This window comes from Bufo bufo, chromosome 5 (assembly GCF_905171765.1).
Source record: "Bufo bufo chromosome 5, aBufBuf1.1, whole genome shotgun sequence".
Taxonomy (NCBI): Eukaryota; Metazoa; Chordata; class Amphibia; order Anura; family Bufonidae; genus Bufo; species Bufo bufo.
Genome location: NC_053393.1, coordinates 424,013,222 through 424,041,119, shown reverse-complemented (window position 1 = coordinate 424,041,119; position 27,898 = coordinate 424,013,222). Strand labels below are relative to the sequence as shown.

Sequence of the window (27,898 nt, the reverse complement as noted above, 5' to 3'; positions counted from 1 at the left end):
AGTGGTAGAACTGAGACATTTACGTCTATTGGGCTTTAAATCATAAAAATGGAGCGATAACAGTAAATATTAAATGAATCCATACAGAATGTCGAACCTAAAAAACGACAGCGCTAAAAGAGGGACATTCATTTTAAAGCAACTTCTGGTGCTCTCTAGGCCACTGTAGGTAAAGGTAAATTGGATTATACAGATTATACAGCAAAACAATGAACCAGAATGCAAAAGTTAATATAAATCTTCATAGATTAGGAAAAATTAAAAACTTTTAGACCATTATTTAGGGTGGTTCTAAAGTCTCCAAGAATGAGGCATGAATACATGAATCTTACTCTACGAGAAATGGCGCTGTCACGTCTGTTTTGTGTGCATTTTCATATCCATTTCTTTAGGTGATTCAAGTTTCCAATCTTTTCCTGGTAAGCCTTTCAGCACTCCATAAGTAAAAATTAAGTGAGCTGAGACCCATTATTTCGTATGTGTGGATACTCGTGAATAACCTTGCTGTGGCAACAATTATAAAAACCCACCCAAGATAATGTTGATATGTAATTAGATATGATATGAAATTAGAGTGATCTATCAACATCTGACCTTCACAACACGTCTTAGTGGATGTGTATCATGGCACAAACAAAAGAGATTTCTGAGGACCTCAGAAGAAGAATTGGTGAAGCTCATCAGGCTTAAAAAGGTTACACAAACATCTCTAAAGAGTTTTGACTCCACCAATCCACAGTCAGTCAGATTGTGCACAAATAGAGAAAATATTAGACCATTAACCTCCCCAGGAGTGGCCGATTAACAAAGGGGGAGGATGTTGTACATAGCAGATGTGTGTGAGGAGGGGATAGGTACAAGGGGGGCAACTCACTCGTAAGTAGGGAGGAACTCACACACAAGGCAGTCTGCAAAAGGGAAAATAGCAGCACCCTGGACACACAGGATAACCATGCCTATATAAGAAATTTCTTAAAATTAATGAAGGACTGAAGATTGTAGACTAAAACATAGTTTCTGCTAACATATATTAAAATCATGTTTTCCATGCAAAAGGATTCCATAGCCTTTAATATTATCTTGACAGTGTCTATATCAGGGGTGGGCAACCTGTGGTACTCCAGCTGTTGTGAAACTACAATTTCCAGCATGCTCTATTTCTGTGAGAGTTCCGAGAAGAGCAGAGCAAGTATGGATGTTGGGAGTTTTAGTTTCACAACAGCTGGAGTGCTGCAGGTTGCCCACCCCTGGTCTATATCTTACACAAAGCTCCTGATGTTTTAGAAATCATGTCATTTCCACAAGTTTGAGATGCAATTTTTTACTCGTATAATAATAGTAGTAGCATTACTGTATATGTTTGTGCTAAAGCTACTTATTTCCTCTGCTTACATAACAGGTAGTACTACCAACCTTTATTTTGGAGAAAAGATCCCTACTGGAAATGTATGCAAACTTCATGGCACATCCAGATCTCTTCTTGTCCATTGCAGCTGGGACAACCCCTGAGGAAAGAATGATCAGTTTTGTGGAATATTACTTGACAGCCTTCCATGAAGGTCGTAAAGGAGCAGTTGCCAAGAAACCCTATAACCCAATTATAGGTGAAACATTTCACTGCAGTTGGAATGTTTCCAAGAACAAAGTGAAACCTTGTAGAACTCACTGTGCCTCTGTTCAAGCCAAAGAAATGAACATAGCCCAGGGATCTGAAAGTGAAGCCTACAAAGTGCGTTTTGTGGCCGAGCAAGTATCTCATCACCCGCCGGTATCTTGTTTTTACTGCGAATGCAAAGAGAAGATGATGTGCGTAAATACCCATGTTTGGACCAAAAGCAAATTTCTTGGAATGTCTGTTGGTGTTTCAATGGTCGGAGAAGGTATGTAGCATTATAATGTAAAGTAACTGCCAATGGCACAACACGTTAAGTGACTGGCCATTCAGGAGCTCAAAAGTTTTATGTACACATACTTAGGCCTCATGCACACGACCGTTTTTTTTTGCGGTCCGCAAAACGGATTTCCGCTGTTCCGTGATCTGTGACCGTTTTTTCTTCCGTGGGTCTTCCTTGGTTTTTGTAGGATCCACGGACATGAAAAGTGAAAAAAAAACTAAGTCAAGTTTGCATTGAAAATGATAGGAAAAACGGACACGGATCACGGACGCGGATGACTATCTTGTGTGCATCCGTGATTTTTCACGGACCCATTGACTTGAATGGGTCCGTGAACCGTTGTCCGTGAAAAAAATAGGACAGGTCATATTTTTTTCACGGACTGGAAAAACGGATCACAGACGCGGAAGCCAAACGGTGCATTTTCCGATTTTTCCACGGACCCATTGAAAGTCAATGGGTCCGCGAAAAAAAACGGAAAACGGAACAACGGCCGCGGATGCACACAACGGTCGTGTGCATGAGGCCTTAAGTACATACAGGGGAGGATTACCTGCTATTTATTTTCCTCAGGTCGTACGCCTTGGCTGTTTTTTAGCTCATCTCCATAAGGGCAAAGCTGTCCTCTGTGACTACAACTTAAAGGGAACCTGTCATGTGGATATTCGATTATAATCTAACTAGGGGTGCACCGAAATGAAAATTCTGGTCCGAAACCGAAAATTCAGGATGCCCTTGAACGAAAACCGAATCCGAAACCGAAACTGCCTTTTTGTCCAAATACTTTTAAAATACTTTTTTTTTAATGATTTTATTAATAATTCTTTTTCATGAATGAAATTCATCTGTGGGTGGCGCTGTTATGGAGAGGGGGATCTGTGGGTGGTGCTGTTATGGAGAGGGGGATCTGTGGGTGGCGCTGTTATGGAGAGGGGGATCTGTGGGTGGCGCTATGGAGAGGGGGATCTGTGGGTGGCGCTGTTATGGAGAGGGGGATCTGTGGGTGGCGCTGTTATGGAGAGGGGGATCTGTGGGTGGCGCTGTTATGGAGAGGGGGATCTGTGGGTGGCGCTGTTATGGAGAGGGGGATCTGTGGGTGGCGCTGTTATGGAGAGGGGGATCTGTGGGTGGCGCTGTTATGGAGAGGGGGATCTGTGCACTGTTATGGAGAGGGGGATCTGTGCACTGTTATGGAGAGGGGGATCTGTGCACTGTTATGGAGAGGGGGATCTGTGCACTGTTATGGAAAGGGGATATGTGCACTGTTATGGGCATAACAGTGCACAGATCCCTTTCCCCATAACAGTGCACAGATCCCTTTCCCCATAACAGTGCACAGATCCCTTTCCCCATAACAGTGCACAGATCCCTTTCCCCATAACAGTGCACAGATCCCCCCTCCCCATAGCAGTGCCATAGACCGATCCCCCTACCCATAACAGCCCCGGCCCTGCTGCTCACAGCAGACTACTCACTGCATCTTTATTTTACCTTACAATCGTGACGCTCCAGTAACAACTCTGCAGGCAGAGCGGAGGGCGGCGTAACGTCACTTACTCACGCGACGCACCTGCTCCGCCCACTTTATGAATGAAGGAGGCGGAGCAGGCGCGTCACGTGAGTAAGTGACGTTACGCCGGCCTCCGCTCTGCCTGCAGAGTTGTTAGTTACTGGAGCGTCACGATTGTAAGGTAAAATAAAGATGCAGTGACAAAGTAAACCGCCCGCCCAGCGCCCGCCCGCAGATGGTGGGTGACAAATCCCACACCCCATATTTTCGGCCGATATGTAACAATATCGGCCGAAGTGGATTAGGTGCATTTTCGGCCGATATTTTCGGCTGCCGATATTTCGGTGCACCCCTAAATCTAACTAATTATATACAATAATTAACTACTAAAAAGTGCCTTAGATGTATTCACTTACTGGTGTGACAGATGGTTACCTCATAATATACACACAAAGATGCCACATGCTGCATGCTAATGAGCTGATTTGAGTCCAGCGTGATGTCATTGAGTCCAGCGTTTATTTAATTCAGAGCTATAGCCACTCCCCTACCCACCTGCTGCTGATTCATATGGAAAATAACTGTCAATCAGCAGCAGGTAGGCGGGAAGAGTCAGGAGCTCATGAATATTCAGGACTCATCATTATCAGCTGGAGCTTTTCGATACAAGATGTTGGCAGATTGACTGGGTCAATTAATGAAAGTGACCCAGCATTTTGCTAAGAGAATCAGTCACTTATTTATGTTGCCCTTAGTTAGGACACCATAAAACTGGTGACAGGTTCCCTTTAACTACCGTGCTTCAAGGAGTCTGAGGTAGTCTAAGACACATCCTCAGTCTCATCATTGGTGTCTTCTAGTATGTAGGACCCAGAGGTTCCAGAGGAAGCACACTGAAAAAAAGTAAACATAATAATGTATTTCTAGTTGTTTGATTATAGATCTCACTAGCTCCTCCCTCTACTTAAAGGGAATTTGTCATTAGTGTCCTCCATATCCATCTGTTCTCATAGACACATAGCTGATTGAAACAATGTTTTTCTTTTGTCGATACGAGGCTCTGTCCCCTAGTTATGATAATTTTTGTTAATAGGCAAATTAGGCCATTGGTGCAATGAGGGTGTCACCATTGCTCTTTTTGCCTCCAAGCTCCACTCATTTCTGTGGCCAGCCCCTCCCTGGCTTCTTGAATTGACAGGGCCAGGCAATGGCAAAGCAGTGAAGGAGGTGTGGGCCACAGAAAGGAGTGGAGCTTTTGTGGGTGCAGCAAGAGCAATAGTGACACCCTCACTACACCAAGGCCTAATTTTCATATTAAGAAAAAGTATCACAACTCGGAAATGGAGTTTTGGATCCGCAAAAGAAAATCAGCGTTTTAATCAGGTGACCACAGCTATTTGTCTATGCAACTAGTTGGATAGGGAGGTCGCTGGTGACAGATTTCCTGTAAATACTAATTTCAATATCCAATGCTCATGTGAATCATAATGTGAAGTATTCTCTTCTCATATATTTGGTATAATTACATTCCTTATTCCAGCATAAGAGAAAAATTGCATGACTAGTTTTATTTTATGAATAAACCATATACAGGTTATATTTATAACAATATTTGTATCCCATATTTAGACACATTTTTTCTCCCTATCTCCTAATTCTACCAAAGAGTCTGAAAGTGGCAGCTCTGCCGTGCGTTCTTCTGCAGAGCCTTATGTCTAAGGACTTGCAGTGTGCATCCTTCATTTTCTTCTATGACAGTGTGGGCAAGCACAGTGACAAGAAGAGGAGATATGAAAAGAGAATTATGTTACTTTTTTAGGCCTGCTGTGATATGTGCAGAAGATAGAAGGGATAAGGTATTGTGAATGGTGGATCTTGTGTTATTGTTACAATGGCGGTTCACTTGTTGCCATTGCTCTGTGTGCACAGGCGCCAGCTTATTGTGTGTTTAAATTTGGGCCATTGTGTCACAATGGCGGTTTATGGCTGCAGAATCCCATTATAGTCAATAGGGATCCGGCAATGATCTGTAGGATCCGGCAATGCCAGATTACTGAAACAGCCTGCTGCAAACATTCACCAGAGATGTGAACGTGTAAAAATAATATAACAAAAACAAAAACAGGTGCACTCTGCGGTCTTACTAACCCTCGTACTGGTGTAAAATTGAGAATTAGCCAACATATCCTGCTTGGAGGACATGTCTGAGCCCGAGCACCGCGCCAAGGTTTCTCAAGTAGCTCGGGAGCTAACGCTAAACCTACCTGGGCCGTATGGGCAATACCAGGAGCCAGTGGGCGAATTACAGGAGCGCAAGGTCCGACTCAAAGCAATCTCCCAGTAACCTCCAGCATGTGACTATGCATACAATTGGAGGAGGCAGAGAGCTCTGAGCCCCACCCAAGACTGGCTGATATAGCCCGGGCCTCACATGTGCACCAGAATGCTGCCTGTGGATGGAAATAAAGGCACATTCAGACTAGGAGTTTCTACACCTCCAGAAAATTCAAAATACAAACTACAAATTGGCGTGGTATTAAAAAGCAGGAAGTGCTCAACCCCATATGCAGTGGTGCATCTATACCAGGGGCGCAGATCCTGCACTTGTGGTCCGGTGCAAATGGCAATCCCCAGCAAAAAGGCATACAATGGAGGATGCCTGCAGCGGACCACAAGTGCCACAATGGACATCCTACACAGAATAGCAAATGTGTGGATGTGATAAACAGTATATATAATATAACAAAAACAAAGACAGGTGCACTGTGCGGTCTTACTAAGCCTCACACTGGTGTAAAATTGAGAATCAGCCAACATGTCCTGCTTGGAGGACATGTCTGAGCCCATGCACCGCGCCAAGGTTTCTCAAGTAGCTCGGGATGTGAACGTGGCCTAAGTTGTCACAGTGGTTCCACAACCATTGTCTGTTACAGTTATCTATACCATGGTGATACCGTATGTGTCATTGTAATTATGCCTGTGATAATAACGTGATGGCTACTGAAAAGTTACCTGTAGAGAACAGGAAGTCTCACCATAATATAAGGCCTAATGACCAGTGCGAAAGCTGCACAAAAATCTCCAATTTTTTTTAAAAAAAAGTTCCATATAAAAACATGATTTACACAATAAGTTATTTTCTGATGACACATTCCCTTTAATCAGGGCCGTGGAATCAGAGTTGTGGTGTTTGAGTCGGTACATTTCTCCAGCTTCAAATTAAAAATATTATATGATAGTGGTGAACACATTGAAAAGCCAGATATTACCATGATTTAACTACAGTACATTTTTTCTTATTATTATTATACATTTATAAAGGAGCCATTAAGTCATAATCCAACTCCTTCATAAATGTATAATAAATAATAAACTAATTTATGATTTTTTTTACTCTTATATATGAATACAGTAACATACATTAAAGGAATGAGTATACAAACATGTGCCTAATGCCACCCTCAGTGCTTCTTGCTGAGGCTATAATGCACAGTCCCTGCAAATCCAGAAACAGAGTTTAGCATCGGCTCTTAGCCAGTACATGAATCTCAGAGGATTGCAAGGGAATGAGTGAGATCACTACAAGAAGAAGGCAGAAGTTGGGATGCGAGCACAGTATTTTCAGTCATGATATTTAATTCCTTGTATCTGTAAACAGGTTTTTTGTTTTATGTCTTGAATGTCTAAAAATGGATGCCAAGAGCACAATGGTTTATAACTAGTAACAGAACAAATTTTAGGCTAATTAACTTTTACAGTTTTCACTGATTAAAGTCACTGTACTTTCACACAGTTTCATTTAATAGAGAATGGTGTAACTAGCAAATATCTAAATCATTTCATTAAAAAATATGCCTAAATCCACCTGAAAAAAAGCTGTAAAGTCATGGCCACTAGGGGTCTCTCTTCCACCTAAGTTGCAGTCCACTGCCTTTTGTCAGGCAAGATCTGTCCCTGGTAACAGAGACTCAGAAGAAGGCTGAGAGGACGTGGAGCTAGCTGTGATTGTGAGCCTGATAAAACAGCTGCTTCTACACAGCTTCTGAAGAGCCCATGAGCCTCCTGCCGCTCTGTAAGAGTGATCTCCCCCTCCTGTTCTGTGAGCTCCAAAGCTGAAATAAACATAGTGGGAAGTAGGAGAAAGGATGCCACAGCAGTACAGTGCTGGTACTTGCATCGAAGAGATACAGCCCCTGCTTTTGAGTGAAATGCATCTACCTGTGCAACTGGAACAGGGAATAATATGGCTCAAAAAGACATTAGGGAAGCCCAAACAGAACTGTTCTTTCACTGGTATGATTTTTCAAAGACGTACAGCCATTATGCAAAACTCAGGTGCACTTTTAGGCTACATCCATATCTTCATTTTAGTATTCCTGTACCCTGTGGCGGTAGAGGAGTACTGAAATTGCTGTATCTTGCATAGCCATCGGATCCCTGTTCACTTTAACGCCATCTGTCAGATGCCTAGCAAGAATGCAGTTTTCTGCTAGAAAAAAAAAAAAGCTGAATGCAGCTGTTTTCTTCTGGCAGAAAGCTGGCATGCTAAAGTGCAGATGTGGACATGGCTTAAGCCATTCTCCTTTAAACAAAGCACAGCCATTTTTATTTTAGTAGTCCCACTGTGTTTTTGCTATAATCTTCTTTGAAACAATTCATTCTCTCACATTAATATTACTTGAGGCTTTCATGGCTCTTTTATAATCTGGATGTCATTAAATTTTATTTCTCCATGTTGAGTAATTTCTCCATGTTTATTGGAGTCTTACTGTGCAACTCTAAATCAGTGAAAGATATTTCACAAGAAAAGATATACATATTCAGAATGTAAAACATGTAGCCTGGGGGCAATAACTGTCAAGTCCCTTGTATTTTAAGTCATTTTGGACACCCTCTCTACACCTGTGGGACTAAATTAAAAAACGTATAAAAAGTACCTCCCTAGCCTTCATTTCCTCCTGGTTCCCCCATTAGTCAACTGCATCAGAATGGAGTACCCATCATTTCCATACACTTAGGCCCTGATTTATCATACCCCCATCAAAAAGTTGCAAAAATAGGGCTTTTGCGGCTTTTTGCACTCTCTTGTGCAAAATTTGAGTTTGCACATAATTTTGCCACTTTTTTGCACTTACTTGCGGAAAATATTTGCCACTTTTTGCATTTTTATACCACTCACTCCAGTGTTGTAATGTCGGTGGAAAAGTGGGTGTGGTTAGCTATGTTAAGGCATTTCACTCCAGATTTAGCATTGAGACTTTTTTTTTTTTTTTAAGTTCCAAAAATTTGCAGTCTTACTCCAGGAGGAGGGTGGAGTGGGAAAACTGGATTAGCTTCTCTAGACAAAAGTGTTAGGTCTAAGGATAAGACAAATTTATCAAGTAACATGAGGCATTTGATAAATGTGGCACAAAGTGCAATAATGCAGGCTCAAGCCTCATGATAAATTCCCCCCCTTATACTCTGATGGCATTATTACATTCTTGGACTACCTAATAACTTCACAGAAGGTACTGGCTGTCCTTAAGAAGACCAGCTGTGTATGATATGGAGACTTAGTGGCAGTGCTCCATGGGAAAATAATGCAAAATTCTATCTCCCAGAGAATAAGACAAATTTATCAATTGTTCTTCAATTATATGAATGGTAAAAAGTATCAATCTGAAGGTGTTGGCCCTTTACAGAGTGATGAGGGCGTACAAGAATAGGCATTATCTATATGCAAAATGCAGAACGCACACGGTCGGCATCTGTGTTTTGTGGATGCACAATTTGCTGACCGCAAAACACAGTCGTGTGAATCTAGCCTAAGGCCTCATGCACACGGCCGTTGCCCGACCATGCCCAGATTGCGGCCCGCAAACAGTGGGTCCGCAATATACGGACACCAGCCACGCGCACACCGTATTGTGGATAAGGGCCCTTTCATTTGATCGAGTCCGGAATCCAGAAGGAGTGGAGGCCCGATGCCTCTGTAGAAGGCAATACAGAAGGCATGGAGGCCCGGTGTCTCTGCACTCTAAAAATATATATATATACAGTACAGACCAAAAGTTTGGACACACCTTCTCATTCAAAGAGTTTTCTTTATTTTCATGACTATGAAGGCATCAAAACTATGAATTAACACATGTGGAATTATATACATAACAAACAAGTGTGAAACAACTGAAAATACTGTATGTCATATTCTAGGTTCTTCAAAGTAGCCACCTTTTGCTTTGATTACTGCTTTGCACACTCTTGGCATTCTCTTGATGAGCTTCAAGAGGTAGTCCCCTCTATATTTTCAGTTGTTTCACACTTGTTTGTTATGTATATAATTCCACATGTGTTAATTCATAGTTTTGATGCCTTCAGTGTGAATCTACAATTTTCATAGTCATGAAAATAAAGAAAACTCTTTGAATGAGAAGGTGTCCAAACTTTTGGTCTGTACTGTATGTTCTATTTTTTTACGGTGCCGACAGATCACGGACCCATTCAAGTTGAATGGGTCTGCATCCATCTATGGCAAATTGAGTAACGGCCGTCACACATTTGTGTGCATGAGGCTTTAGGCAGAGTTCACACTTCAGTTATTTGATCAGTTATTTCAATCAGTTATTGTGAGCCAAAACCTGGTGCGGGTCAAAAACACAGAACAAGTGAATATCTTTCCATTATACCTCATCTCCGTGTAGCCCACCTAGTAAGGCAACAGTTTTTTACACAAAACTCATGAGTTCAAGTACTGAGGTAGGAGCAAAATAAATGATATATATTTTATTTTTATTTAGTAATAATAAAAATTTAATGGAGCAAAATAATTAACCTCTCATGGATTCAGAGATCTCCCCATTCATTGCTCTGCTAGATTTATATCAAGCTGACAGCTCAAGGGGAGTGTCTTTTCCGCAGCAGCTAAGGGGGCGTGTCCATGCTGTCCAGGCAGATGAAGGATGAAACTGAGCATGTGCGGTCATCTCAGTTAGGCCTCATGCACACGACAGTTTTTTTTTGCGGTCCGCAAAACGGATTTCCGTTGTTCCGTGATCTGTGACCGTTTTTTCTTCCGTTGGTCTTCCTTGATTTTTGGAGGATCCACGGACATGAAAAGTGAAAAAAAAAACTAAGTCAAGTTTGCATTGAAAATGATAGGAAAAACGGACACGGATCACGGACGCGGATGACTATCTTGTGTGCATCCGTGATTTTTCACGGACCCATTGACTTGAATGGGTCCGTGAACCGTTGTCCGTGAAAAAAATAGGACAGGTCATATTTTTTTCACGGACTGGAAAAACGGATCACGGATGCGGAAGCCAAACGGTGCATTTTCCGATTTTTCCACGGACCCATTGAAAGTCAATGGGTCCGTGAAAAAAAACGGAAAACGGAACAACGGCCGCGGGTGCACACAACGGTCGTGTGCATGAGGCCTTAGCCGGACAAAGAAATAAGAAAGAAAAAACAGCAGGTGGCGCTAGGCAGATACATTTTATTGAATAACTCCGTGGCTATGCAAAAAATTTTATTACATACAATTGCAAAAGAATTCAGGTCCAGGTGCTGGTTTGAAAACTGTAGAATATTTTTGTGGGAAAACCCTTTAATTATTTAGCTCCATTACATTTTTGTGATTTCTAAACAAATTAGACTTTTGCTGTTATCCCAGTGTCCTGGTATGCAGACATGTATCTGTAGATGCCAGTGCATTGTGCAGGCATACTAGTAAAGGTTTTTAGTTAGAGAAATTTCATCTCATATCTGTCAAGCCTGTGGCTCAGCTAGTAAGGCTGTTGCCTCTGTTACAGAAGGTCCCTGGTTTGAGACCCACCAGTGACAATTTGAATAAAAGGGGAATACAAGTTTTTTTTATCTACACAGGGGTGTTCTCAACCAACATTACAATGCTCAAGGCCCTGGATATATGGGGGAATGATTTATTTTAACCCCTTCCCGACCTCCGCTATACATATACAGTGTATGGGAGCAGAGATCAAATGATCGCATGTTAAAGTCCGTAAGAGTGACTTAAAATAAGTCAAAATAAATGTAAAAAAAAAAGAAAAATTTATAAAAATGCAAATCAGCCCCTTTGCCCATATTAATAATAAAAATAAACAATGATAATAAAGATCATTGTCTTTGTTGCACACAAAAATTGCTGTACTATTAAAATATAAACCTATTTATTCGGTATGGTGAACGCCATAATGGAAAAAATTAAAACTGCAGATTTGCATTTTTTTTATTTGTTGTTTCATCTCATAAAAAAAAAGGAATAAACAAATGATCAAAATGACAGTCCAAAATGGTATCAATAAAAACTACAGATTTGCCTGCAAAAAACTCCGCCTACTTAGCTTAGTCACACCTTTTGTCAGTTTGGCTCCATCTACAACATGGGGTCACTTTTAAAAAAAAATTTCCAGGGCAAATTTGAGTTCCCATGCCGCCCCTGCCTTTAAAGGGAGTCTGTCACCACATTTGAGCATATTAGACTGATCAAATAGCGTTATATGTGCCACCCAGAACTTAAAAACGGTACCTTTGTTGTATCTAATGGAGTTTTCTTTCAGCCAAAAATGAACTTTTAAGATTCTGTAAATGCGCCCTCTCAAGTGCCCAGGGCGGCGTCTCAATCGTCCGAGCCCCAGGCAGCACCTCCTCAACGGCTCATAACCCCGCCCTCCGTGTGCCTCTGCCCGCCCGTTTACTCTCCTCCTCTCTCCTTTTCCACTGCGGCTGCGCGGTCAAATTCGTAGCGCAGTGGAAAAGGAGAGAGGAGGAGAGTAAACGGGCGGGCAGAGGCACACGGAGGGCGGGGTTATGAGCCGTTGAGGAGGTGCTGCCTGGGGCTCGAACGAGTGAGACGCCGCCCTGGGCACTTGAGAGGGCGCATTTACAGAATCTTAAAAGTTCATTTTTGGCTGAAAGAAAACTCCATTAGATACAACAAAGGTACCGTTTTTAAGTTCTGGATGGCACATATAACGCTATTTGATCAGTCTAATATGCTCAAATGTGGTGACAGACTCCCTTTAAGCCTTCTTGATGTACATCATGGCTAGATTTTTGATTAAGCCGTAGTCGGGCACAAGAGCTATGACCGAGCGATCCTTGCAGGACTAACAGTCTCCTGCTGTAACTTGTCCCTGGGGTTTATCACCTAGATGTTGGGGTCCATAGTGACAATAATGACTAAATAGTCAGTCGGACAGAGGAAGCGGGCGTCCTCTGTCCGATTTATTTCCATGGAGAAGTGACTGCATAAGGAGGGCCACCTCACCATGAGTGGAGGTCCCAGCTGGCAGGCACTGCATGTAAATTCAACCAATGCAGGATCATGATGGCTTTTATATTCTTTTGCTTCGTTTTCTGCAATGTTGCCATAAAAGCCCTATTTTATGGTTCTGTGTTTTCTGCAAAGTTAAACTGTTGTAGAAGTTCCAGTAGCAAAAATGTAATTGTTTTGGAAGATTAGCCATTACTTACAGCTACTATATGTCTCTCCTGAAACATTGTGGTCCATTTTGTTATTATGTTTGAAAAGCCCAATGCCATTTTTACCCCAAAAGTGCTTGTTGTTGCTGTCTTCATTAATATTCTGCCTACAAGAGCATCCCATCTACAGAGATATATCAGGCGCAGCTGTCTATAAACCTCCTTCTGTGCTTTTACTCAGATTAAACTCGGTGCTTAGAGCAGCAATCCACAACACACCAGGCACCGATAAACTGCTGCTCCTGCCAGAATAAGCAAATGCGGCTAATTCTGCATTGCACGGAGGTGCCTTAATGCTACATCTGTTAAAGGCCCACATACAGAGATGGGGGTGGTCTATAACAGCCTTTCACAGCCACAGGTACCCCTCATCTGGATACACATTCTTTTATGGGGCATCATAGTAAAATCCCCCTGTGTACATTTAGACAGAAAACTGTTGTGATCTGTTCCTTAAGTCCATCTGCTTGCATCTCCAGCATCAGCGCCGTCTCCTGAAGTTTGTTTGCATTTCTGCTTTTCAAGGACGCACATGTCACATTGGCGCTGGGACAGGAGCCATAGTACTAATCAGATTAATAATTGATTGTAATCCCTGCACCTGAATGCATATGTTTTCTGCAATGGCTGGCATCTAGGCATCCTAGGCCCAGTCTGAAGAGTCCCCCACCTATGTTGTTTGCTAAATAATTTATACAGAACATAATCTTTAAACAGCTGCTGTGAAACTAGACACGGGAGTGTAGGAAAGCAGCCCCGCTTAAATGAGGAAATGAGTTTGTTTTATGATCACTTTGCCTCTCTCTGTGACTCCCCATCTCTCTACTCTTTACGTTGCTTGCCATGCTGCGGCTGCTGAGCTTCTTGCCTGTAGGCTTCTTGAAGTACTTACAGTGCTGTCATCCTGCTGCCCAATGCGTGTTGATGGGTTTTTCTTAACTCCAAGAATACGACGTCTCCCATTGTGCATGCTGGAGAACAAGGTTTTATTCTTCTCCCTTATAAAAAACACTGTTGTCAGTCCCCATAATGATAAATTGGATGTGCCTTCTGAACAAACACTATGGATTTTCCGCTTTGTTCATTGCTGTTGTGCATGTCTGTACTGAAGCAGTCAGAAATGTGCATGGGTCCAATCGATTTAAGATGTTCCGATGAAAGAAAATGCAGAAACTGTAGGTTAGATACAATAGTTCTTGCCGAACCATATAAGCTGTGTCTTCTATGTGCGTCTTTGTAAAACCTTTTGCTTTACTTGTGAAAAATAAGACTGCCATCTAAGTCACAGTTTCAGATATTGCCAGACATGGTCTTTCTGGCCAAACCGAGCAGCTCGGACCGCCCCTCCAAGACAAATCTTATTAAACACCTGCTGGCAGCAGCAAAAGCGTTGGTGCCTTTCCATTGGTTATAATCACTACCTCCATTTTTAGAAGAGTAGTACAATAAGGTTGACCAGATATGCAACTTTGAGGAACTTACCAACTGGACATGATAACTTCCTGAAGATCTGGAGAGCCTTCAGGATGCAGTCATAACTGGAGCCCTGGCACTCTCGATACTCTGTTCTGCTGATACCCTGAGATTATGGGGTATTATTCAAACCTCCCTTACCCATAAGGGTAAAATCACACACAACAATCAGCTGTTCAGGAGTAGCTCCAGTGCTAGAACTACACAGCTCCTTCCATTGAGTAGTGCTTACATGTATTTCTGGTGCCAGACCTACCCCTGCCAATCTGATATTGAAGACCTATCGTAGGAATAGTAATAGGAACAGAATTACAGAGTTATAAAAGTTCTTACCACTCCTTTGATATGTGTGTGGATGTGTAGCAGTTTGGATGTCAAATAGCTTCTTCAGTCTGTTCAGTATCGTAGGTAGTATACATTCCTAGTGCTTTGTACAGGTGGCCATCCTTCTCTATCCCTCCATTGGAACACAATGGGAATTGCTTGCAATCTCCAGCAGCACTACACCACTTCTTCCTCCTCTGCTCTTCCAAACTCCCCGGGTTCAACTAGTCTCAGGTCTTTTGTTCCCCATGAATCTGCAGTTAGGAACCATGGAAATAGAAACCTTGCGCAGCAACTTTTGAAAAAGTCAACAAATTTTAATGGTCCTATTTGTTTTATTATATGCCCACAACTTATATTGGGCTAAATCACCATAAAAGCCAATAAAATATTAAAATGGACTTCTCGACCATTTTCACCATTTCAGTTTCAGAGTAGGAAGAAGAGAGAGGAGAGGAGGAAGACCTGGTGTTGTGGTGCTAGAGTTCAGCAAACAATTACTGTTGTGTTCCAATGGAGGGATAGCCAAGAAGCATGACCACCTGCACAAAGAACTAGAAATATATTAGGACTTTACTACTTGAGATACTGAATAGACTGAAGTGACTATTTGAAACTACTCCACTTCCACGCACATACCAATGGAGTAGTAAGAGCTTTTATAACCCTGTAATTCTGTTAGACACTGATTTTATTTCTCCCTGGACTACAGGGGCTGGGTCTCCCACGGTATCTTATAGTAGATTCTGCCTATTTACCTAAATTGTAAGATATTCTAGGGATAAGTCGTTAATTGTTAAATCCTGGAGAACCCCTTTAGACCAGGGGTCTCAAACACGCAGCCCACATCCGGCCCCTAAGCCATTTTTCTGTGGCCTGCAATACCTCAAGGCAGGGGGCAAACTATTAACTAATGAGTGCTTCCATCGTGGGAAGTTTACAGAACAGGGAACGGTGATTATGGCATCACTAGTTCTGCACTGGCATTACTTACCACTCCCTGGTCCTCTTCAGCTCTGCCCTGAAAGCGTACAGCTTCAGGACATAGTGTGCATAGCCGCACACTATGAGCGAACACTATGTGACGTCAGAATGCAGTGCAGCGCTTGCGCCAGGCCACAGTGTTGTGGTGCCCGGAGGAGGAGAGGAGACGTGATTTTTTTTTGGTCTACTCTGAGGTCTGCTATTAGGGAACTGAGGGATTGGGTGGGGATTATAAGGGCATCAGCAGTCTGATTTGGGGTCTGTATAATTTCTGGGTCTGATCTGGGGGTCTCTATGGATTTGGAGCTGATTTGGGGTGTAATCTTGGGTCTGATCTGGGATCTGTATACATTTGGGGTCTGATCCGGGGTCTATGAATTTAGGGACTGATCTGGAGTGTAATCTGGGGTCTGTATAAATTTGTGGGCTGATTTGATGTTTAATCTGGGGTCTGTATAAATTTGGGGGCTGCTCTGGGGTCGGTATAAATTTGGGGGGCGGATCTGGGATGTGTATGAATTTGGGGGTTGATTTGGTGTAATCTGGGGTCTGTGTAAACTTGGTTTCTGATCTGGGGTCTGTATGAATTTAGGGGCTGATTTGGGATTTAATATGAGGTTTGTATGAATTTGGGGGCAGACCTGGGGTCTGTATAAATGTGGGGTCTGATCTGGAGTTTGTATGAATTCAGGGACGGAGTTTGGGTGTAATCTGAGGTCTGTATGAATTTGAGGTCTGATCTGGGGTTTGTATAAATTTGTGGGCTGATCTGGGGGTCTGTGTGAACATGGGGGCTGATTTGGGAGAGTAGTAATAAAAGTGATCAATGTGTGCAACCCCTAAATATTATCCAATCTTCTTGAAATTTGGCATACAGTATATACAGTACAGACCAAAAGTTTGGACACACCTTCTCATTCAAAGAGTTTTCTTTATTTTCAGGACTATGAAGGCATCAAAACTATGAATTAACACATGTGGAATTATATACATAACAAACAAGTGTGAAACAACTGAAAATATGTCATATTCTAGGTTCTTCAAACTAGGCACCTTTTGCTTTGATTACTGCTTTGCACACTCTTGGCATTCTCTTGATGAGCTTCAAGAGGTAGTCCCCTGAAATGGTCTTCCAACAGTCTTGAAGGAGTTCCCAGAGATGCTTAGCACTTTTTGGCCCTTTTGCCTTCACTCTGCGGTCCAGCTCACCCCAAACCATCTCGATTGGGTTCAGGTCCGGTGACTGTGGAGGCCATAACTCTCCTTCATGGTCAAATAGCTCTTACTTTCAAAGTTTTCCCAATTTTTCGGCTGACTGACTGACCTTCATTTCTTAAAGTAATGATGGCCACTCGTTTTTCTTTACTTAGCTGCTTTTTTCTTGCCATAATACAAATTCTAACAGTCTATTCAGTAGGACTATCAGCTGTGTATCCACCTGACTTCTCCTCAACGCAACTGATGGTCCCAACCCCATTTATAAGGCAAGAAATCCCACTTATTAAACCTGACAGGGCACACCTGTGAAGTGAAAACCATTTCAGGGGACTACCTCTTGAAGCTCATCAAGAGAATGCCAAGAGTGTGCAAAGCAGTAATCAAAGCAAAAGGTGGCTACTTTGAAGAACCTAGAATATGACATATTTTCTGTTGTTTCACACTTGTTTGTTATGTATATAATTCCACATGTGTTAATTCATAGTTTTGATGCCTTCAGTGTGAATCTACAATTTTCATAGTCATGAAAATAAAGAAAACTCTTTGAATGAGAAGGTGTGTCCAAACTTTTGGTCTGTACTGTATATCTTTTACATCACTGAGACTCGGGCGTACGCGAAGTCATATGAAAATCACATCTTTGGAAAAATGAAACACCCTACATATAACATACGGTAGTTATCGGCAATGTAACACATAGTCACAATATATCATGTGACATGGGCACCCCTCTGCAGTAAATGCCTGCTGGGGAGGGAACAGTATCACCTACAGAGTTGCAATTTCTCAGGAAAACAGAGCTCTGTATGGCTTTGTGTTTGCTTCTAATATAGTAAAGCACTAAAAAGAGCACAAATACATTATAATCATTATGATAGTATCAGAGTCCTTCAGGCCAAAATTCCATTTCTGCAGAATAGTGGCGCTGGGTCCAGTTCTTAGAATAATGTTTATTTTGTGCTTGGAATGAAATTGACTGTGCAATAAAGCTAAGTACCTGCATCACAATTTGTGTAACAAGCTTACATTCCCCGTCTAAATCGAAATATTTAGTAGTCTTATAAGTGGACTTTTCCTGGGTATTTATTTAATTTCATGAGTATGCGCACAAGAAGGCACTTAGGTAAGTCATATTTTTCTAGTCCTGACCAATCAAGGTCACTTCATCTATGTCATGAAGTGTTAAAACACTAAGTGAAACTAGAGAAGAAAAATGTACAGCGTCTAAGAAAAATGAAAAAAAAAGGAAAAAGTCTGGTACCGTGTTATTCAGTAGAAAACTAGTTTAGCGCTCTCATTACGAAAAACAAAATAAGAGCATTGCAAACTTGATACTTTTTAATGACTAACAAAAATAGAAGCAATGATGTTACATAGCGAGCTTTCAAGACATCACCAGACCCTTCATCAGGCCTACTACAAGAATGTATAAAGAAACAACAATATATATACAATAAGAAAAGAGACGTGGTGTATTGAATGGACATTTGAAAAACAACAGAATATAAAAAATCTTGAAAATGAGTCCTCATTATCTTTTACTGTGTGAAAGTTTTACGGTCTCTAAAACTGTAATTAGACTTACCGGTAATTTTGTTTCCTTGAATCCACCATGACGGCTACCATGGAGAGATGACCCTTGACCTCTATAGGGGCAGGAACACAGAGAGTTTAAAAGGCCACCACCCACTCTCACCCTCAGTGTTTACAGATTACCAAAGTGGGTGCAGCCTAATGAATATTATAATAGCATATTCAACCAATAGTATATATATAAAGAATTTTTATTTTTTTTATTTTCTTAAGAGTATTACTTTATACTCTCTGACAAAGTTTACCCAGGGTGGGAATATCTGAGCCGTCATGGTGGATTCAAGGAAACAAAATTACCGGTAAGTCTAATTACGGTTTTCCTTATCAGCCACCATGACAGCTACCATGGAGAACTACCAGATTACTAGGTAGAGGGGGGGATCGCTGCTTGCAGAATTTTACAACCGAAGGTCAGGTCTGCATTGGCTGAAACATCCAGACGATAGTGTTTTATGAAAGTATTTATACTAGACCAAGTGGCCGCTTTGCATATAGTATCCAGTGAAACACCGGCCTTCTCTGCCCAGGAAGGCCATAGCCCTAGTGGAATGGGCCCTAATGTTGGTTGGGCTATTCAGGCCCTCCATGGAGTAGCAGCATGAGATGGTAGATTTAATCCATCTACTGATGGAGGCCTTTGACACTTTTTTTCCTTTGCTCTGACCGGCAAACTGGACTAGGAGGTTATTGTTTTTCCTAAATTCTTTAGTAGCGGCCAAGTATAACACGATGGTGTCTCGTACATCAAGGAGATGGAATTGAGATTCTTCCGGCTGAAGGACATCTGGGGGAAAAGATGGTAAAATAATTTCCTGATCCCTGTGGAAGTTTGATACGACCTTGGGGAGAAACCCGGGATCTAATATTAGAAACTATCCTATTTGGAAAAACTGAGAGGTAAGGTTCTTTACATGAGAGGGCCTGGATTTCCCCTAGGCTTCTGGCTGATGTAATGGCGATCAGAAAGGCCGCTTTGAATGATAGATGTTTTAATGAGATGTCTGACAAAGGAGTGAACGGGGGTTTTGTCAGTCCTCTTAATACCAGATTTAAGTCCCATTGTGGTACATTATTCGTAAGGGATGGTCTTATTCTGGAAGCCGCTCTCATGAATCGTTTAATCCACCTGTGGTTTGATAGGTCAGAATGATAGAATGCTGCTAGGGCCGATATTTGCACCTTTAATGTGTTAGGTTTAAACCCCATGTCTAGGCCCTTTTGGAGAAAATCTAGAATTTTCTGGATGCAGGGTGGTGATTTGTTAGGGCAGGTATCCCCTAGCCAGGAACAGTATTTTTTCCATATTTTTATATATATGGCCGTGGTTACTTTTTTACGGCTCAATTTTAGGGTATTGATGACTTTCCCTGAGAGACCTTTACTTTTCAGCATTTCGCCCTCAGGATCCAGGCTGAAAGACTGAACAGGCTGGGGTTCTGATGACTGATTGGCCCCTGTGACAGCAGGTTCGGCCTCGTATGGGATTTCCCATGGTTCCTCTAAGACTAGGTCTTTCAGGATGGAGAACCAGCTTCTTTTCGGCCAGAATGGGACCACCAGTATTACTGTTGTTGGATCCCTCTCGATTTTTTGAAGTACCCTGGGGATTATGAACCAGGGAGGAATTGCTTATGCCAGGTTCCATGTCCACCTGGTTGAGAACGCATCGATTGCCCACGGTCGGTCTCTGGGATTCAGGGAGCAGAAGCGTTTGACTTTTGCGTTTTCTTTTGACGCGAACAAATCTATTTGAGGAGTTCCCCACTTTTCGCAAATTTTTAGGAAAGCATCCTGGCACAGGGACCACTCTCCCTGATCTAAAGTTTTCCTGCTCAGGTAGTCTGCTTGTAGGTTTTCTGAACCCTTTAAGTGGACCGCGTTATTGATAGGACATGTTCTTCTGCCCACTGGAAAATTAGTTCTGCCAGTCGGATTAAACCTTGGGATTTTGTGCCGCCCTGGTGTTTTAAGTAGGCTACTGTTGTCGTATTGTCCGAAAATACTTTTAGGTGTTTCTTTAGAAGTTGGCTTTGGGCTACTTTTAAGGTTTCCCACACTGCACGCAGTTCTTTGTAATTTGAAGATTTCGTACTTACTGCGTCTGACCATTTGCCGAGCACTTTTCCTGAGTCTGAAATTTTTGTACTCTCTCCCTGAAAGTCACCAGCTTTTCTATGGGAAGGGATGATGACTGGGTCACCGAGTCCAAAAGTACTCCCAGAAATTTTATTTGGAGTTAAACATGATTTTTTTATGTTTATTATCCAGCCCAGTTTTGACATTTCTTGTAAGACGTAGTCGGTTATATTGTGTGTCTCTGTTGATGAGTCTCCTACGATAAGAAAGTCGTCTAGGTAGGCAAAATTGTTTACTTTCTTTAGTCTGTGAAAAGCGGTCATTTCCACCACAATTTTCGTAAAATACCCTGGGGGCGGAAGAGATGCCGAAGGGTAAAGCTCTAAACTGAAAGTGGTTTATTACGCCTTTTTCGTCTTGCAGAGCGAACCTTAAGTAGGCCTGAGACTGTTGATGTATGGGGACGTGATAATACGCGTCTTTTAGGTCTATGGACGTCATGTATGAACCTTTTTTGATTAGTGGAATAATGGAGGAAATGGACTCCATTTTGAATTTCCGGTATAATATGTGTTGATTTAACCCTTTTAAATTTATTATAGTACGGGAGGATCCGTCTGGTTTCTGGACCAGAAATAATCTTGAGTAAAAACCCCTCCCTCTTTCTGGGGTGGGGACCTCCGTTATCACGCCTGCTGATATTAAATCTAGGACTCCCTGCCAGATTTTTTGCAATATTTTGGGGTTGTGAGAAGTTAACTGAAACCTTCTTGGGGGGATTGAGGAAAGCTCTATACGATATCCATTCTGGATTAAGCTTATGACCCAAGGATTCTGGGTCACTACCTGCCAAGGTAACAGAAATTTCCTCAATCTGCCCCCTACTTTGGCGTCATTGTTTGTCGGTTTGTTTATTCTGTGGGTTGAGGAGGAACCCTCTGCCTTTGCCCCCTTTTGGATAACTCCACCGACCCGTTTTACCTCCACCAACGAAAGGGTTTTTTCTTCTTCTCTTCAGGAAAAACCTTTTTTGTGTCTGCTGCCTTTTCCAGTATTGTGTCCAACACAGGACCAAACACATATTCGCCGGAGAAGGCAATAGAGCAGAGTTTTGCTTTAGATGTTCAGTCTCCTCCCCAGGATTTAACCCAGAAGGCGCGACGTGCGGCGTTAGATAGAGCTGCATCCTTGGCAGCAAAACAGATGGATTCTGCGGAGGCGTCCGCTAAAAAGCTAGTAGCAGACCTCAGTAAAGGAATTGAACCTAAAATTTCCTCCCTAGGGGTTTTATTTTTTATGTGGTTTTCAAGCTCATTTAGCCAGATATACATAGTTCTGGCGACAGATGTGGCGGCAATGTTGGTCTTGATACTATACATAGAAGCCTCCCAACATTTGCGTAGCAGGGCATCAACTTTCCTTTCCATAGGATCGGACAATTGAGAGGAGTCCTCGAATGGTAAGGAAGTCTTTTTTACCACTTTGGCGACTTGTACGTAGATTTTTGGTGTCTCATTAAATATTTTTGTTTCTGTTGGGTCAAACAGTAACCTTTGTTTAAATTCCCTGGAGACTCCTAGTCTTTTTTCAGGATCACTCCATTCGTCTAAGATCATATCTCTAATGTTCTCGTTCACAGGGAAAACTTTAGATCTTTTGTTCTGAGCCCCCCGAACATTTCGTCCTGAACCGATTTAGGTTTCTGGACGTCCTCTATGCTCATAGTAGACCGTACAGCTGCCAAAAGGTCGTCAATTTCCGCGGATGAGAAGAAAAATTTTCTATCATCCTCAACAATTTCACCTTCCGACAGACTGTCATCACCATCAATTGGTCTAGGTTCGGAAGGGCCCAAGTCCATGTCCTCGGCATCAGAGGAGGATGGAATTGAATTTTTTTTTTTTGACGGAGGTACGGAAACAGATTTAAGAGAGGCTAGCGAGGATTTGATTTCACTTTGTATCATCGATTTAACCTCCATTAGGATGGACGGCTGTTCCTCTTTCACTAGGGCATTAATACATGGCTGGCAGAGTTTTTTAGTATAACCTTCCTGCAGCCTTTTAGCACAAGTAGCACATCCTGTGTTTCTGGCTTTGATCTTTGCCTTTGCTCCCTATAAAAGAGGAGCAGCTATACATTAGCCCAGTATTTGCATATAAAAGATAGGATACATTTGTTTCATGTCCCCCACAGGGTAACTCACAGTTGGAGTGGCCAAGGGGGGTTCCGCCTGAACCATGGTGCTTGCTGGGTTGTCCGGAGTAGACATGTTCTCCAACAGGGAGGACTCACAGTGGAGGCCGCATAATTTGAAAGTGACGCTTTTTATCAGGCCGAGCGGCGTCTGACGTCATCACCGCGTGCCCGGCATGCACGCGCTCCACTGTCATCTAGCTCCGCCCCCACCCGGAAGTGTCCAAGTGCGCGGCCAGCGGCAATATTGAAGCCGGCGTGCAGCGCTGGATTTGCGGTCAGCTTCCTCATATGGAAGGGAAGGAAGACCCCAGGTTCTCTGTGGAGGGAAAGCAGGCCCCCAAGCTGAGGACGAGTTCCCTCCCATTGCTCCACCATTCCAGCATTGGAATGAACCGCAGGAGGGCAGAGGGAGTTCAGGATGATTTCTTCAGGTGTATACAGGTACCCATAACCATCTTAACGATACCTCCTGGCGGAGGTGCTCTGTGTAGGTGCTCCATAGGGACAGGAAAAACACTGAGGGTGAGAGTGGGTGGTGGCCTTTTAAACTCTGTGTTCCTGCCCCTATAGAGGTCAAGGATCATCTCTCCATGGTAGCCGTCATGGTGGATGATAAGGAAATTAATGTTATTTCGGAGACCTGGTGCCTCCACTATGTCTTTAGAAGTCTCTTTAGATCCTGTAGTGTTATACCTTGACACATTGAATACGGGACTTAATTAGTCCCTGGGATTTATGGCACACAACAAGATCTAGAGAGTCTTCTATAGACATAGTGGGGGAACAGGTCTCAGAGATAATAGCAATTTAGAGACAATAAAACTTTCAGACAACATATTTGTAAGATAACTAAGGGCTCTTTCACACTTGCGTTGTCCGGATCCGGCGTGTACTCCATTTGCCGGAATTACACGCCGGATCCGGAAAAACGCAAGTGAACTGAAAGCATTTGAGGACGGATCCGTCTTCAAAATGCGTTCAGTGTTACTATGGCAGCCAGCACGCTATTAAAGTCCTGGCTGCCGTAGTAGTAGTGGGGAGCGGGGGAGCAGTATACTTACAGTCCGTGCGTATCCCGGGGCGCTCCAGAATGACATCAGAGCGCCCCATGCGCATGGATGACGTGATCCATGCGACACGTCATCCATGAGCGTGGGGCGCCCTGACGTCACTCTGGAGCGCTCCGGGAGCCGCACGGACGGTAAGTATACTGCTCCCCCGCTCCCCACTACACTTTACCATGGCAAACAGGACTTTAGCGTCTTGGCAGCCATGGTAACCATTCGGAAAAAGCTAAACGTCGGATCCGGCAATGCGCCGAAACAACGTTTAGCTTAAGGCCGTATCCGTATTAATGCCTTTCAATGGGCATTAATTCCGGATCCGGCCTTGCGGCAAGTGTTCAGGATTTTTGGCCGGAGCAAAAAGCGCAGCATGCTGCGGTATTTTCTCCGGCCAAAAAACGTTCCGGTCCGGAACTGAAGACATCCTGATGCATCCTGAACGGATTTCTCTCCATTCAGAATGCATTAGGATAAAACTGATCAGGATTCTTCCGGCATAGAGCCCCGATGACGGAACTCTATGCCGGAAGAAAAGAACGCAAGTGTGAAAGAGCCCTAAGGACTCGTTCTCAAGATTTTTTATATTTTGTTGTTTTTCAAATGTCCATTCATTACGCCATGTCTCTACACCATATATTGTTGTTTCTTCATACATTCTTGTAGTAGGCCTGATGAAGGGACTGGTGATGTCATGAAAGCTCGCTACGTAACATCATTGTGTCTATTTTTGTCAGCCATTAAAAGGTATCAGACCTGCAAAACTCTTATTCTGTTTCTCTTAATGAGAGCGCTAAACTAAGCAAAATGAGGAATGTTGTAAGACACCCAAATGGTGTAATGTCACATCTCAAGTTCTCCTATTCTATTTTTTCTTACTGCAATGCCTCCTCTTCCTAACCTCTGATGAGAACTTTTTGGGCAGAAAATAATTAAACCCTTGAGTACCGGAGGATTTTTCAGTTTTGCGTTTACATTTTTCACTCGCTTTCTGGAGCCATAACTTCCATTTTTCCATTCCCTCTTGGCGTGGTCTCTGCTTTTAGATGCCGGGTTGTGAACTTCAAAGCAGCCTCTGGATATCTCTGGATCCATGTGAGCAAAAGTAACAATTACACCATTTACCGTTTATCCATGAATTAATAAACAAGATCCACAAGCAAGTCCGAGGTTGTCTCTGCTCCATACTCAGTGCCGAAGAATGTTTCTTTTTCAATCCTACTGCGTTACAGGTAGCTGGACTATAGAAGGGTTCTCTACACTTTATACAATTTTAGATCTTAGTCTAGTTCTATCCATGTATAATGCTGTCTCTCACTGGCATCATGGCTTCGTTTATAGTGGAGCCATGACTGCTGTGACGAATCTGTTTTCACATACACCCCAGCAAGCCTGACATGTCCCATTGACTTATTATGGGATCCATCAGATATGCAGTACTTTAAGAAAAATGCTGCAGACTATGCTGTTCTTTCTGTCAAAATTCTGTAACCGTTGACTGAAGGCAAATAATGCTAATGCGAAGAGAGCCTTGGAGCGTGCATGTCAAATGCCTATGAATTAAAGCATTACCCTGCCCTCCACAACCTTGGAAGAAGGCATGGACTCTTTTTTGCCTTTGGACTTTCTATTACCAACTTGATTTACTGGGGTGAAAACTTGTTTGCTTTCTAATATATTAAAACATTGAACCGTAGATGGGGAAACCTTTTTCTTTAATGTCAAGTTTATTTAAAGAACAAAGTATCAAATGTATTTTCTCCCTTGGGATTTAACTATTATGCATGTCCTGTCAGAAAAATAATGCATTTACTGTCACAGCCGAGAACCTTGTTCAGTGTGCTGTGAAAACTTTGCAGAGATGAGATGAACTCCATTAGTCTAATCGCTGCTGATCACCTTCCAAACACTGTAAAAATGACTTTACAGCATAAGGAAATCTGCAGCCAACATGTTTTAATGTTACATTTCCAAGAACCTTCACTTTGCGGAGATTATTTTACGCTACATACTCGCAGCATCAGATCTCTTTGAATGGCATTTGTCTTTAAAGGGGTATTCCAGGATTTTACCTTTTGATAGCCTATTCTCAGAATAAGCCATCGGGATGTCCTTGGTGGAGGTCTGACACCTCGCCCCCTCATCGATCAGAATATTTTGCCTCCAGCATTTTTTATTTCGTGCCATGTAAATGAAAGGTAACAGGTGTTTGTTATTAAATGCGGCGAAGATTGTGAAAGTAGGCAATTATTTAGGGAATTTGAGACACACTGGGGTCGTTTATCAAACTGGTGTAACGTAGAACTGGCTTAGGCTACTTTCACACTAGCGTTCGGGGCTCCGCTTGTGAGCTCCGTTTGAAGGGGCTCACAAGCGGCCCCGAACGCATCCGTACTGCCCCAATGCATTCTGAGTGGACGCGGATCCACTCAGAATGCATCAGTCTGGCAGCATTCAGCCTCCGCTCCGCTCAGCAAGCGGACACCCGAACACAGCTTGCAGCGTTCGGGTGTCCGCCTGGCCGTGCGGAGGCAAACGGATCCGTCCAGACTTACAATGTAAGTCAATGGGGACGGATCCGTTTGAATTTGACACTATATGGCTCAATTTTCAAACGGATCCGTCCCCCATTGACTTTCAATGTAAAGTCTGGACGGATCCGTCTGAAGCTACTTTCACACTTAGAATTTTTTTTTCAATATAATGCAGACGGATCCATTCTGAACGGTAGTGTGAAAGTAGCCTTAATGCTCATAGCAACCAATCAGATCCCACCTTTCATTTTCCAAAGGACCTGTGAAAAAAGAAAGGTGGAATCTGATTGGTTGCTATGGGCAACTAAGCCAGTTCTACTTTACACCAGTTTGATAAATCTCCCCCACTGTGCCACTGGTTCCCTACTTGTGACACTGTGCAACAGGGTTATCTACTAACAGATCTTTATGCCACTTTTTAGACCATTTTGGAGCTGGTATAGGTTTTAACTCAAGTCTTAAACTAGGACAAAAGAAGGCGCAAAGTAGGTCAAGACAAAAAAAAAAAAAATTATGAAAAATGACTTTATGAATGTCGTGTCTAGCATCTCACAAACGAATACACATGTCCGATTTTAGGCACAGCTACAACGATATAGGTGCTAATATGTCCAGATATTAAAGTGGTCATCTAAACATAACCAGCAATGTGGCATAACCGTAAGGTGGTACTGTCATGTAGTTTGCACTGAAATGTCCTACTCTATACTCTTTTCACATGATTAGGGAAAAAATCAGGTATAATTTATAGTAATCGGACAATATTGCCAGTGGCACGTCCTTTGAGAAAAGAGCACAACGCTTGTACTATAAAAATGCTATTTAACACAGTACTATACAGAGTAACTGATTTATTTTATTCAATTATAGCAGCAATGCATTTTTCTAAGTGTATTGTACATTTAACACCATGTTCCTTTGTGTGCTTTTTTAATCACTCAGGGGTGCTCAAGCTGATGGAGTATGGAGAGGAATATGTATTTACTCTTCCCAGTGCCTATGCTCGTTCAATACTCACTGTTCCCTGGGTGGAATTGGGAGGTAAAGTCAATATTACCTGTGCCAAGACAGGATATACCGCCACAGTTACATTCCACACCAAGCCTTTCTATGGAGGAAAGGTGCACAGGTAAGAGAGAAAAATTCACATTGGAAGTTATTATAGAAAATTGTGGTTTTGAAGGAAAACTTTACATAAGATTTAGGGACAGGCAGTTTGTAGTCATTTGACAGAATTTTAACGAGGTTGTCCTGGATTAAAATAATATTGCAGCTCAACCCCATACACTTCAATCGAGCTGAGCTGCAATACCATATAACAACCCATGGACGAGGGTGGTGCTGTTTCTGAAAGAAAATATCAATGGCAGGACGTATTTATTGTCCATCGGTGCTCGTTCTCCTCGAACATTGAGCAGTTTAATAGGGTCCTGACGTTGTATGAAATCTTTACAAAACAATTCACCTTTCTCCTGATAAGACAGAGTTGGTCATAGAACAAATGTCTCATTGGGAGTTTAATAATTTGAATGGCATCATGTC

The 27,898-nt window shown here is 42.5% G+C and overlaps 1 protein-coding gene across 1 annotated transcript in view; it reads left to right on the top strand.

Moving 5' to 3' along the window:
- OSBPL10 (oxysterol binding protein like 10) overlaps window positions 1–27,898 on the top strand; it is a 469,724-nt gene that overhangs the window by 409,833 nt on the left and 31,993 nt on the right. Inside the window, exons 8-9 of the mRNA XM_040433369.1 lie at window positions 1,400–1,880; window positions 27,299–27,485. Coding sequence (XP_040289303.1) covers window positions 1,400–1,880; window positions 27,299–27,485 — 668 coding nt within the window. The remainder of the gene's footprint in view (window positions 1–1,399; window positions 1,881–27,298; window positions 27,486–27,898) is intronic.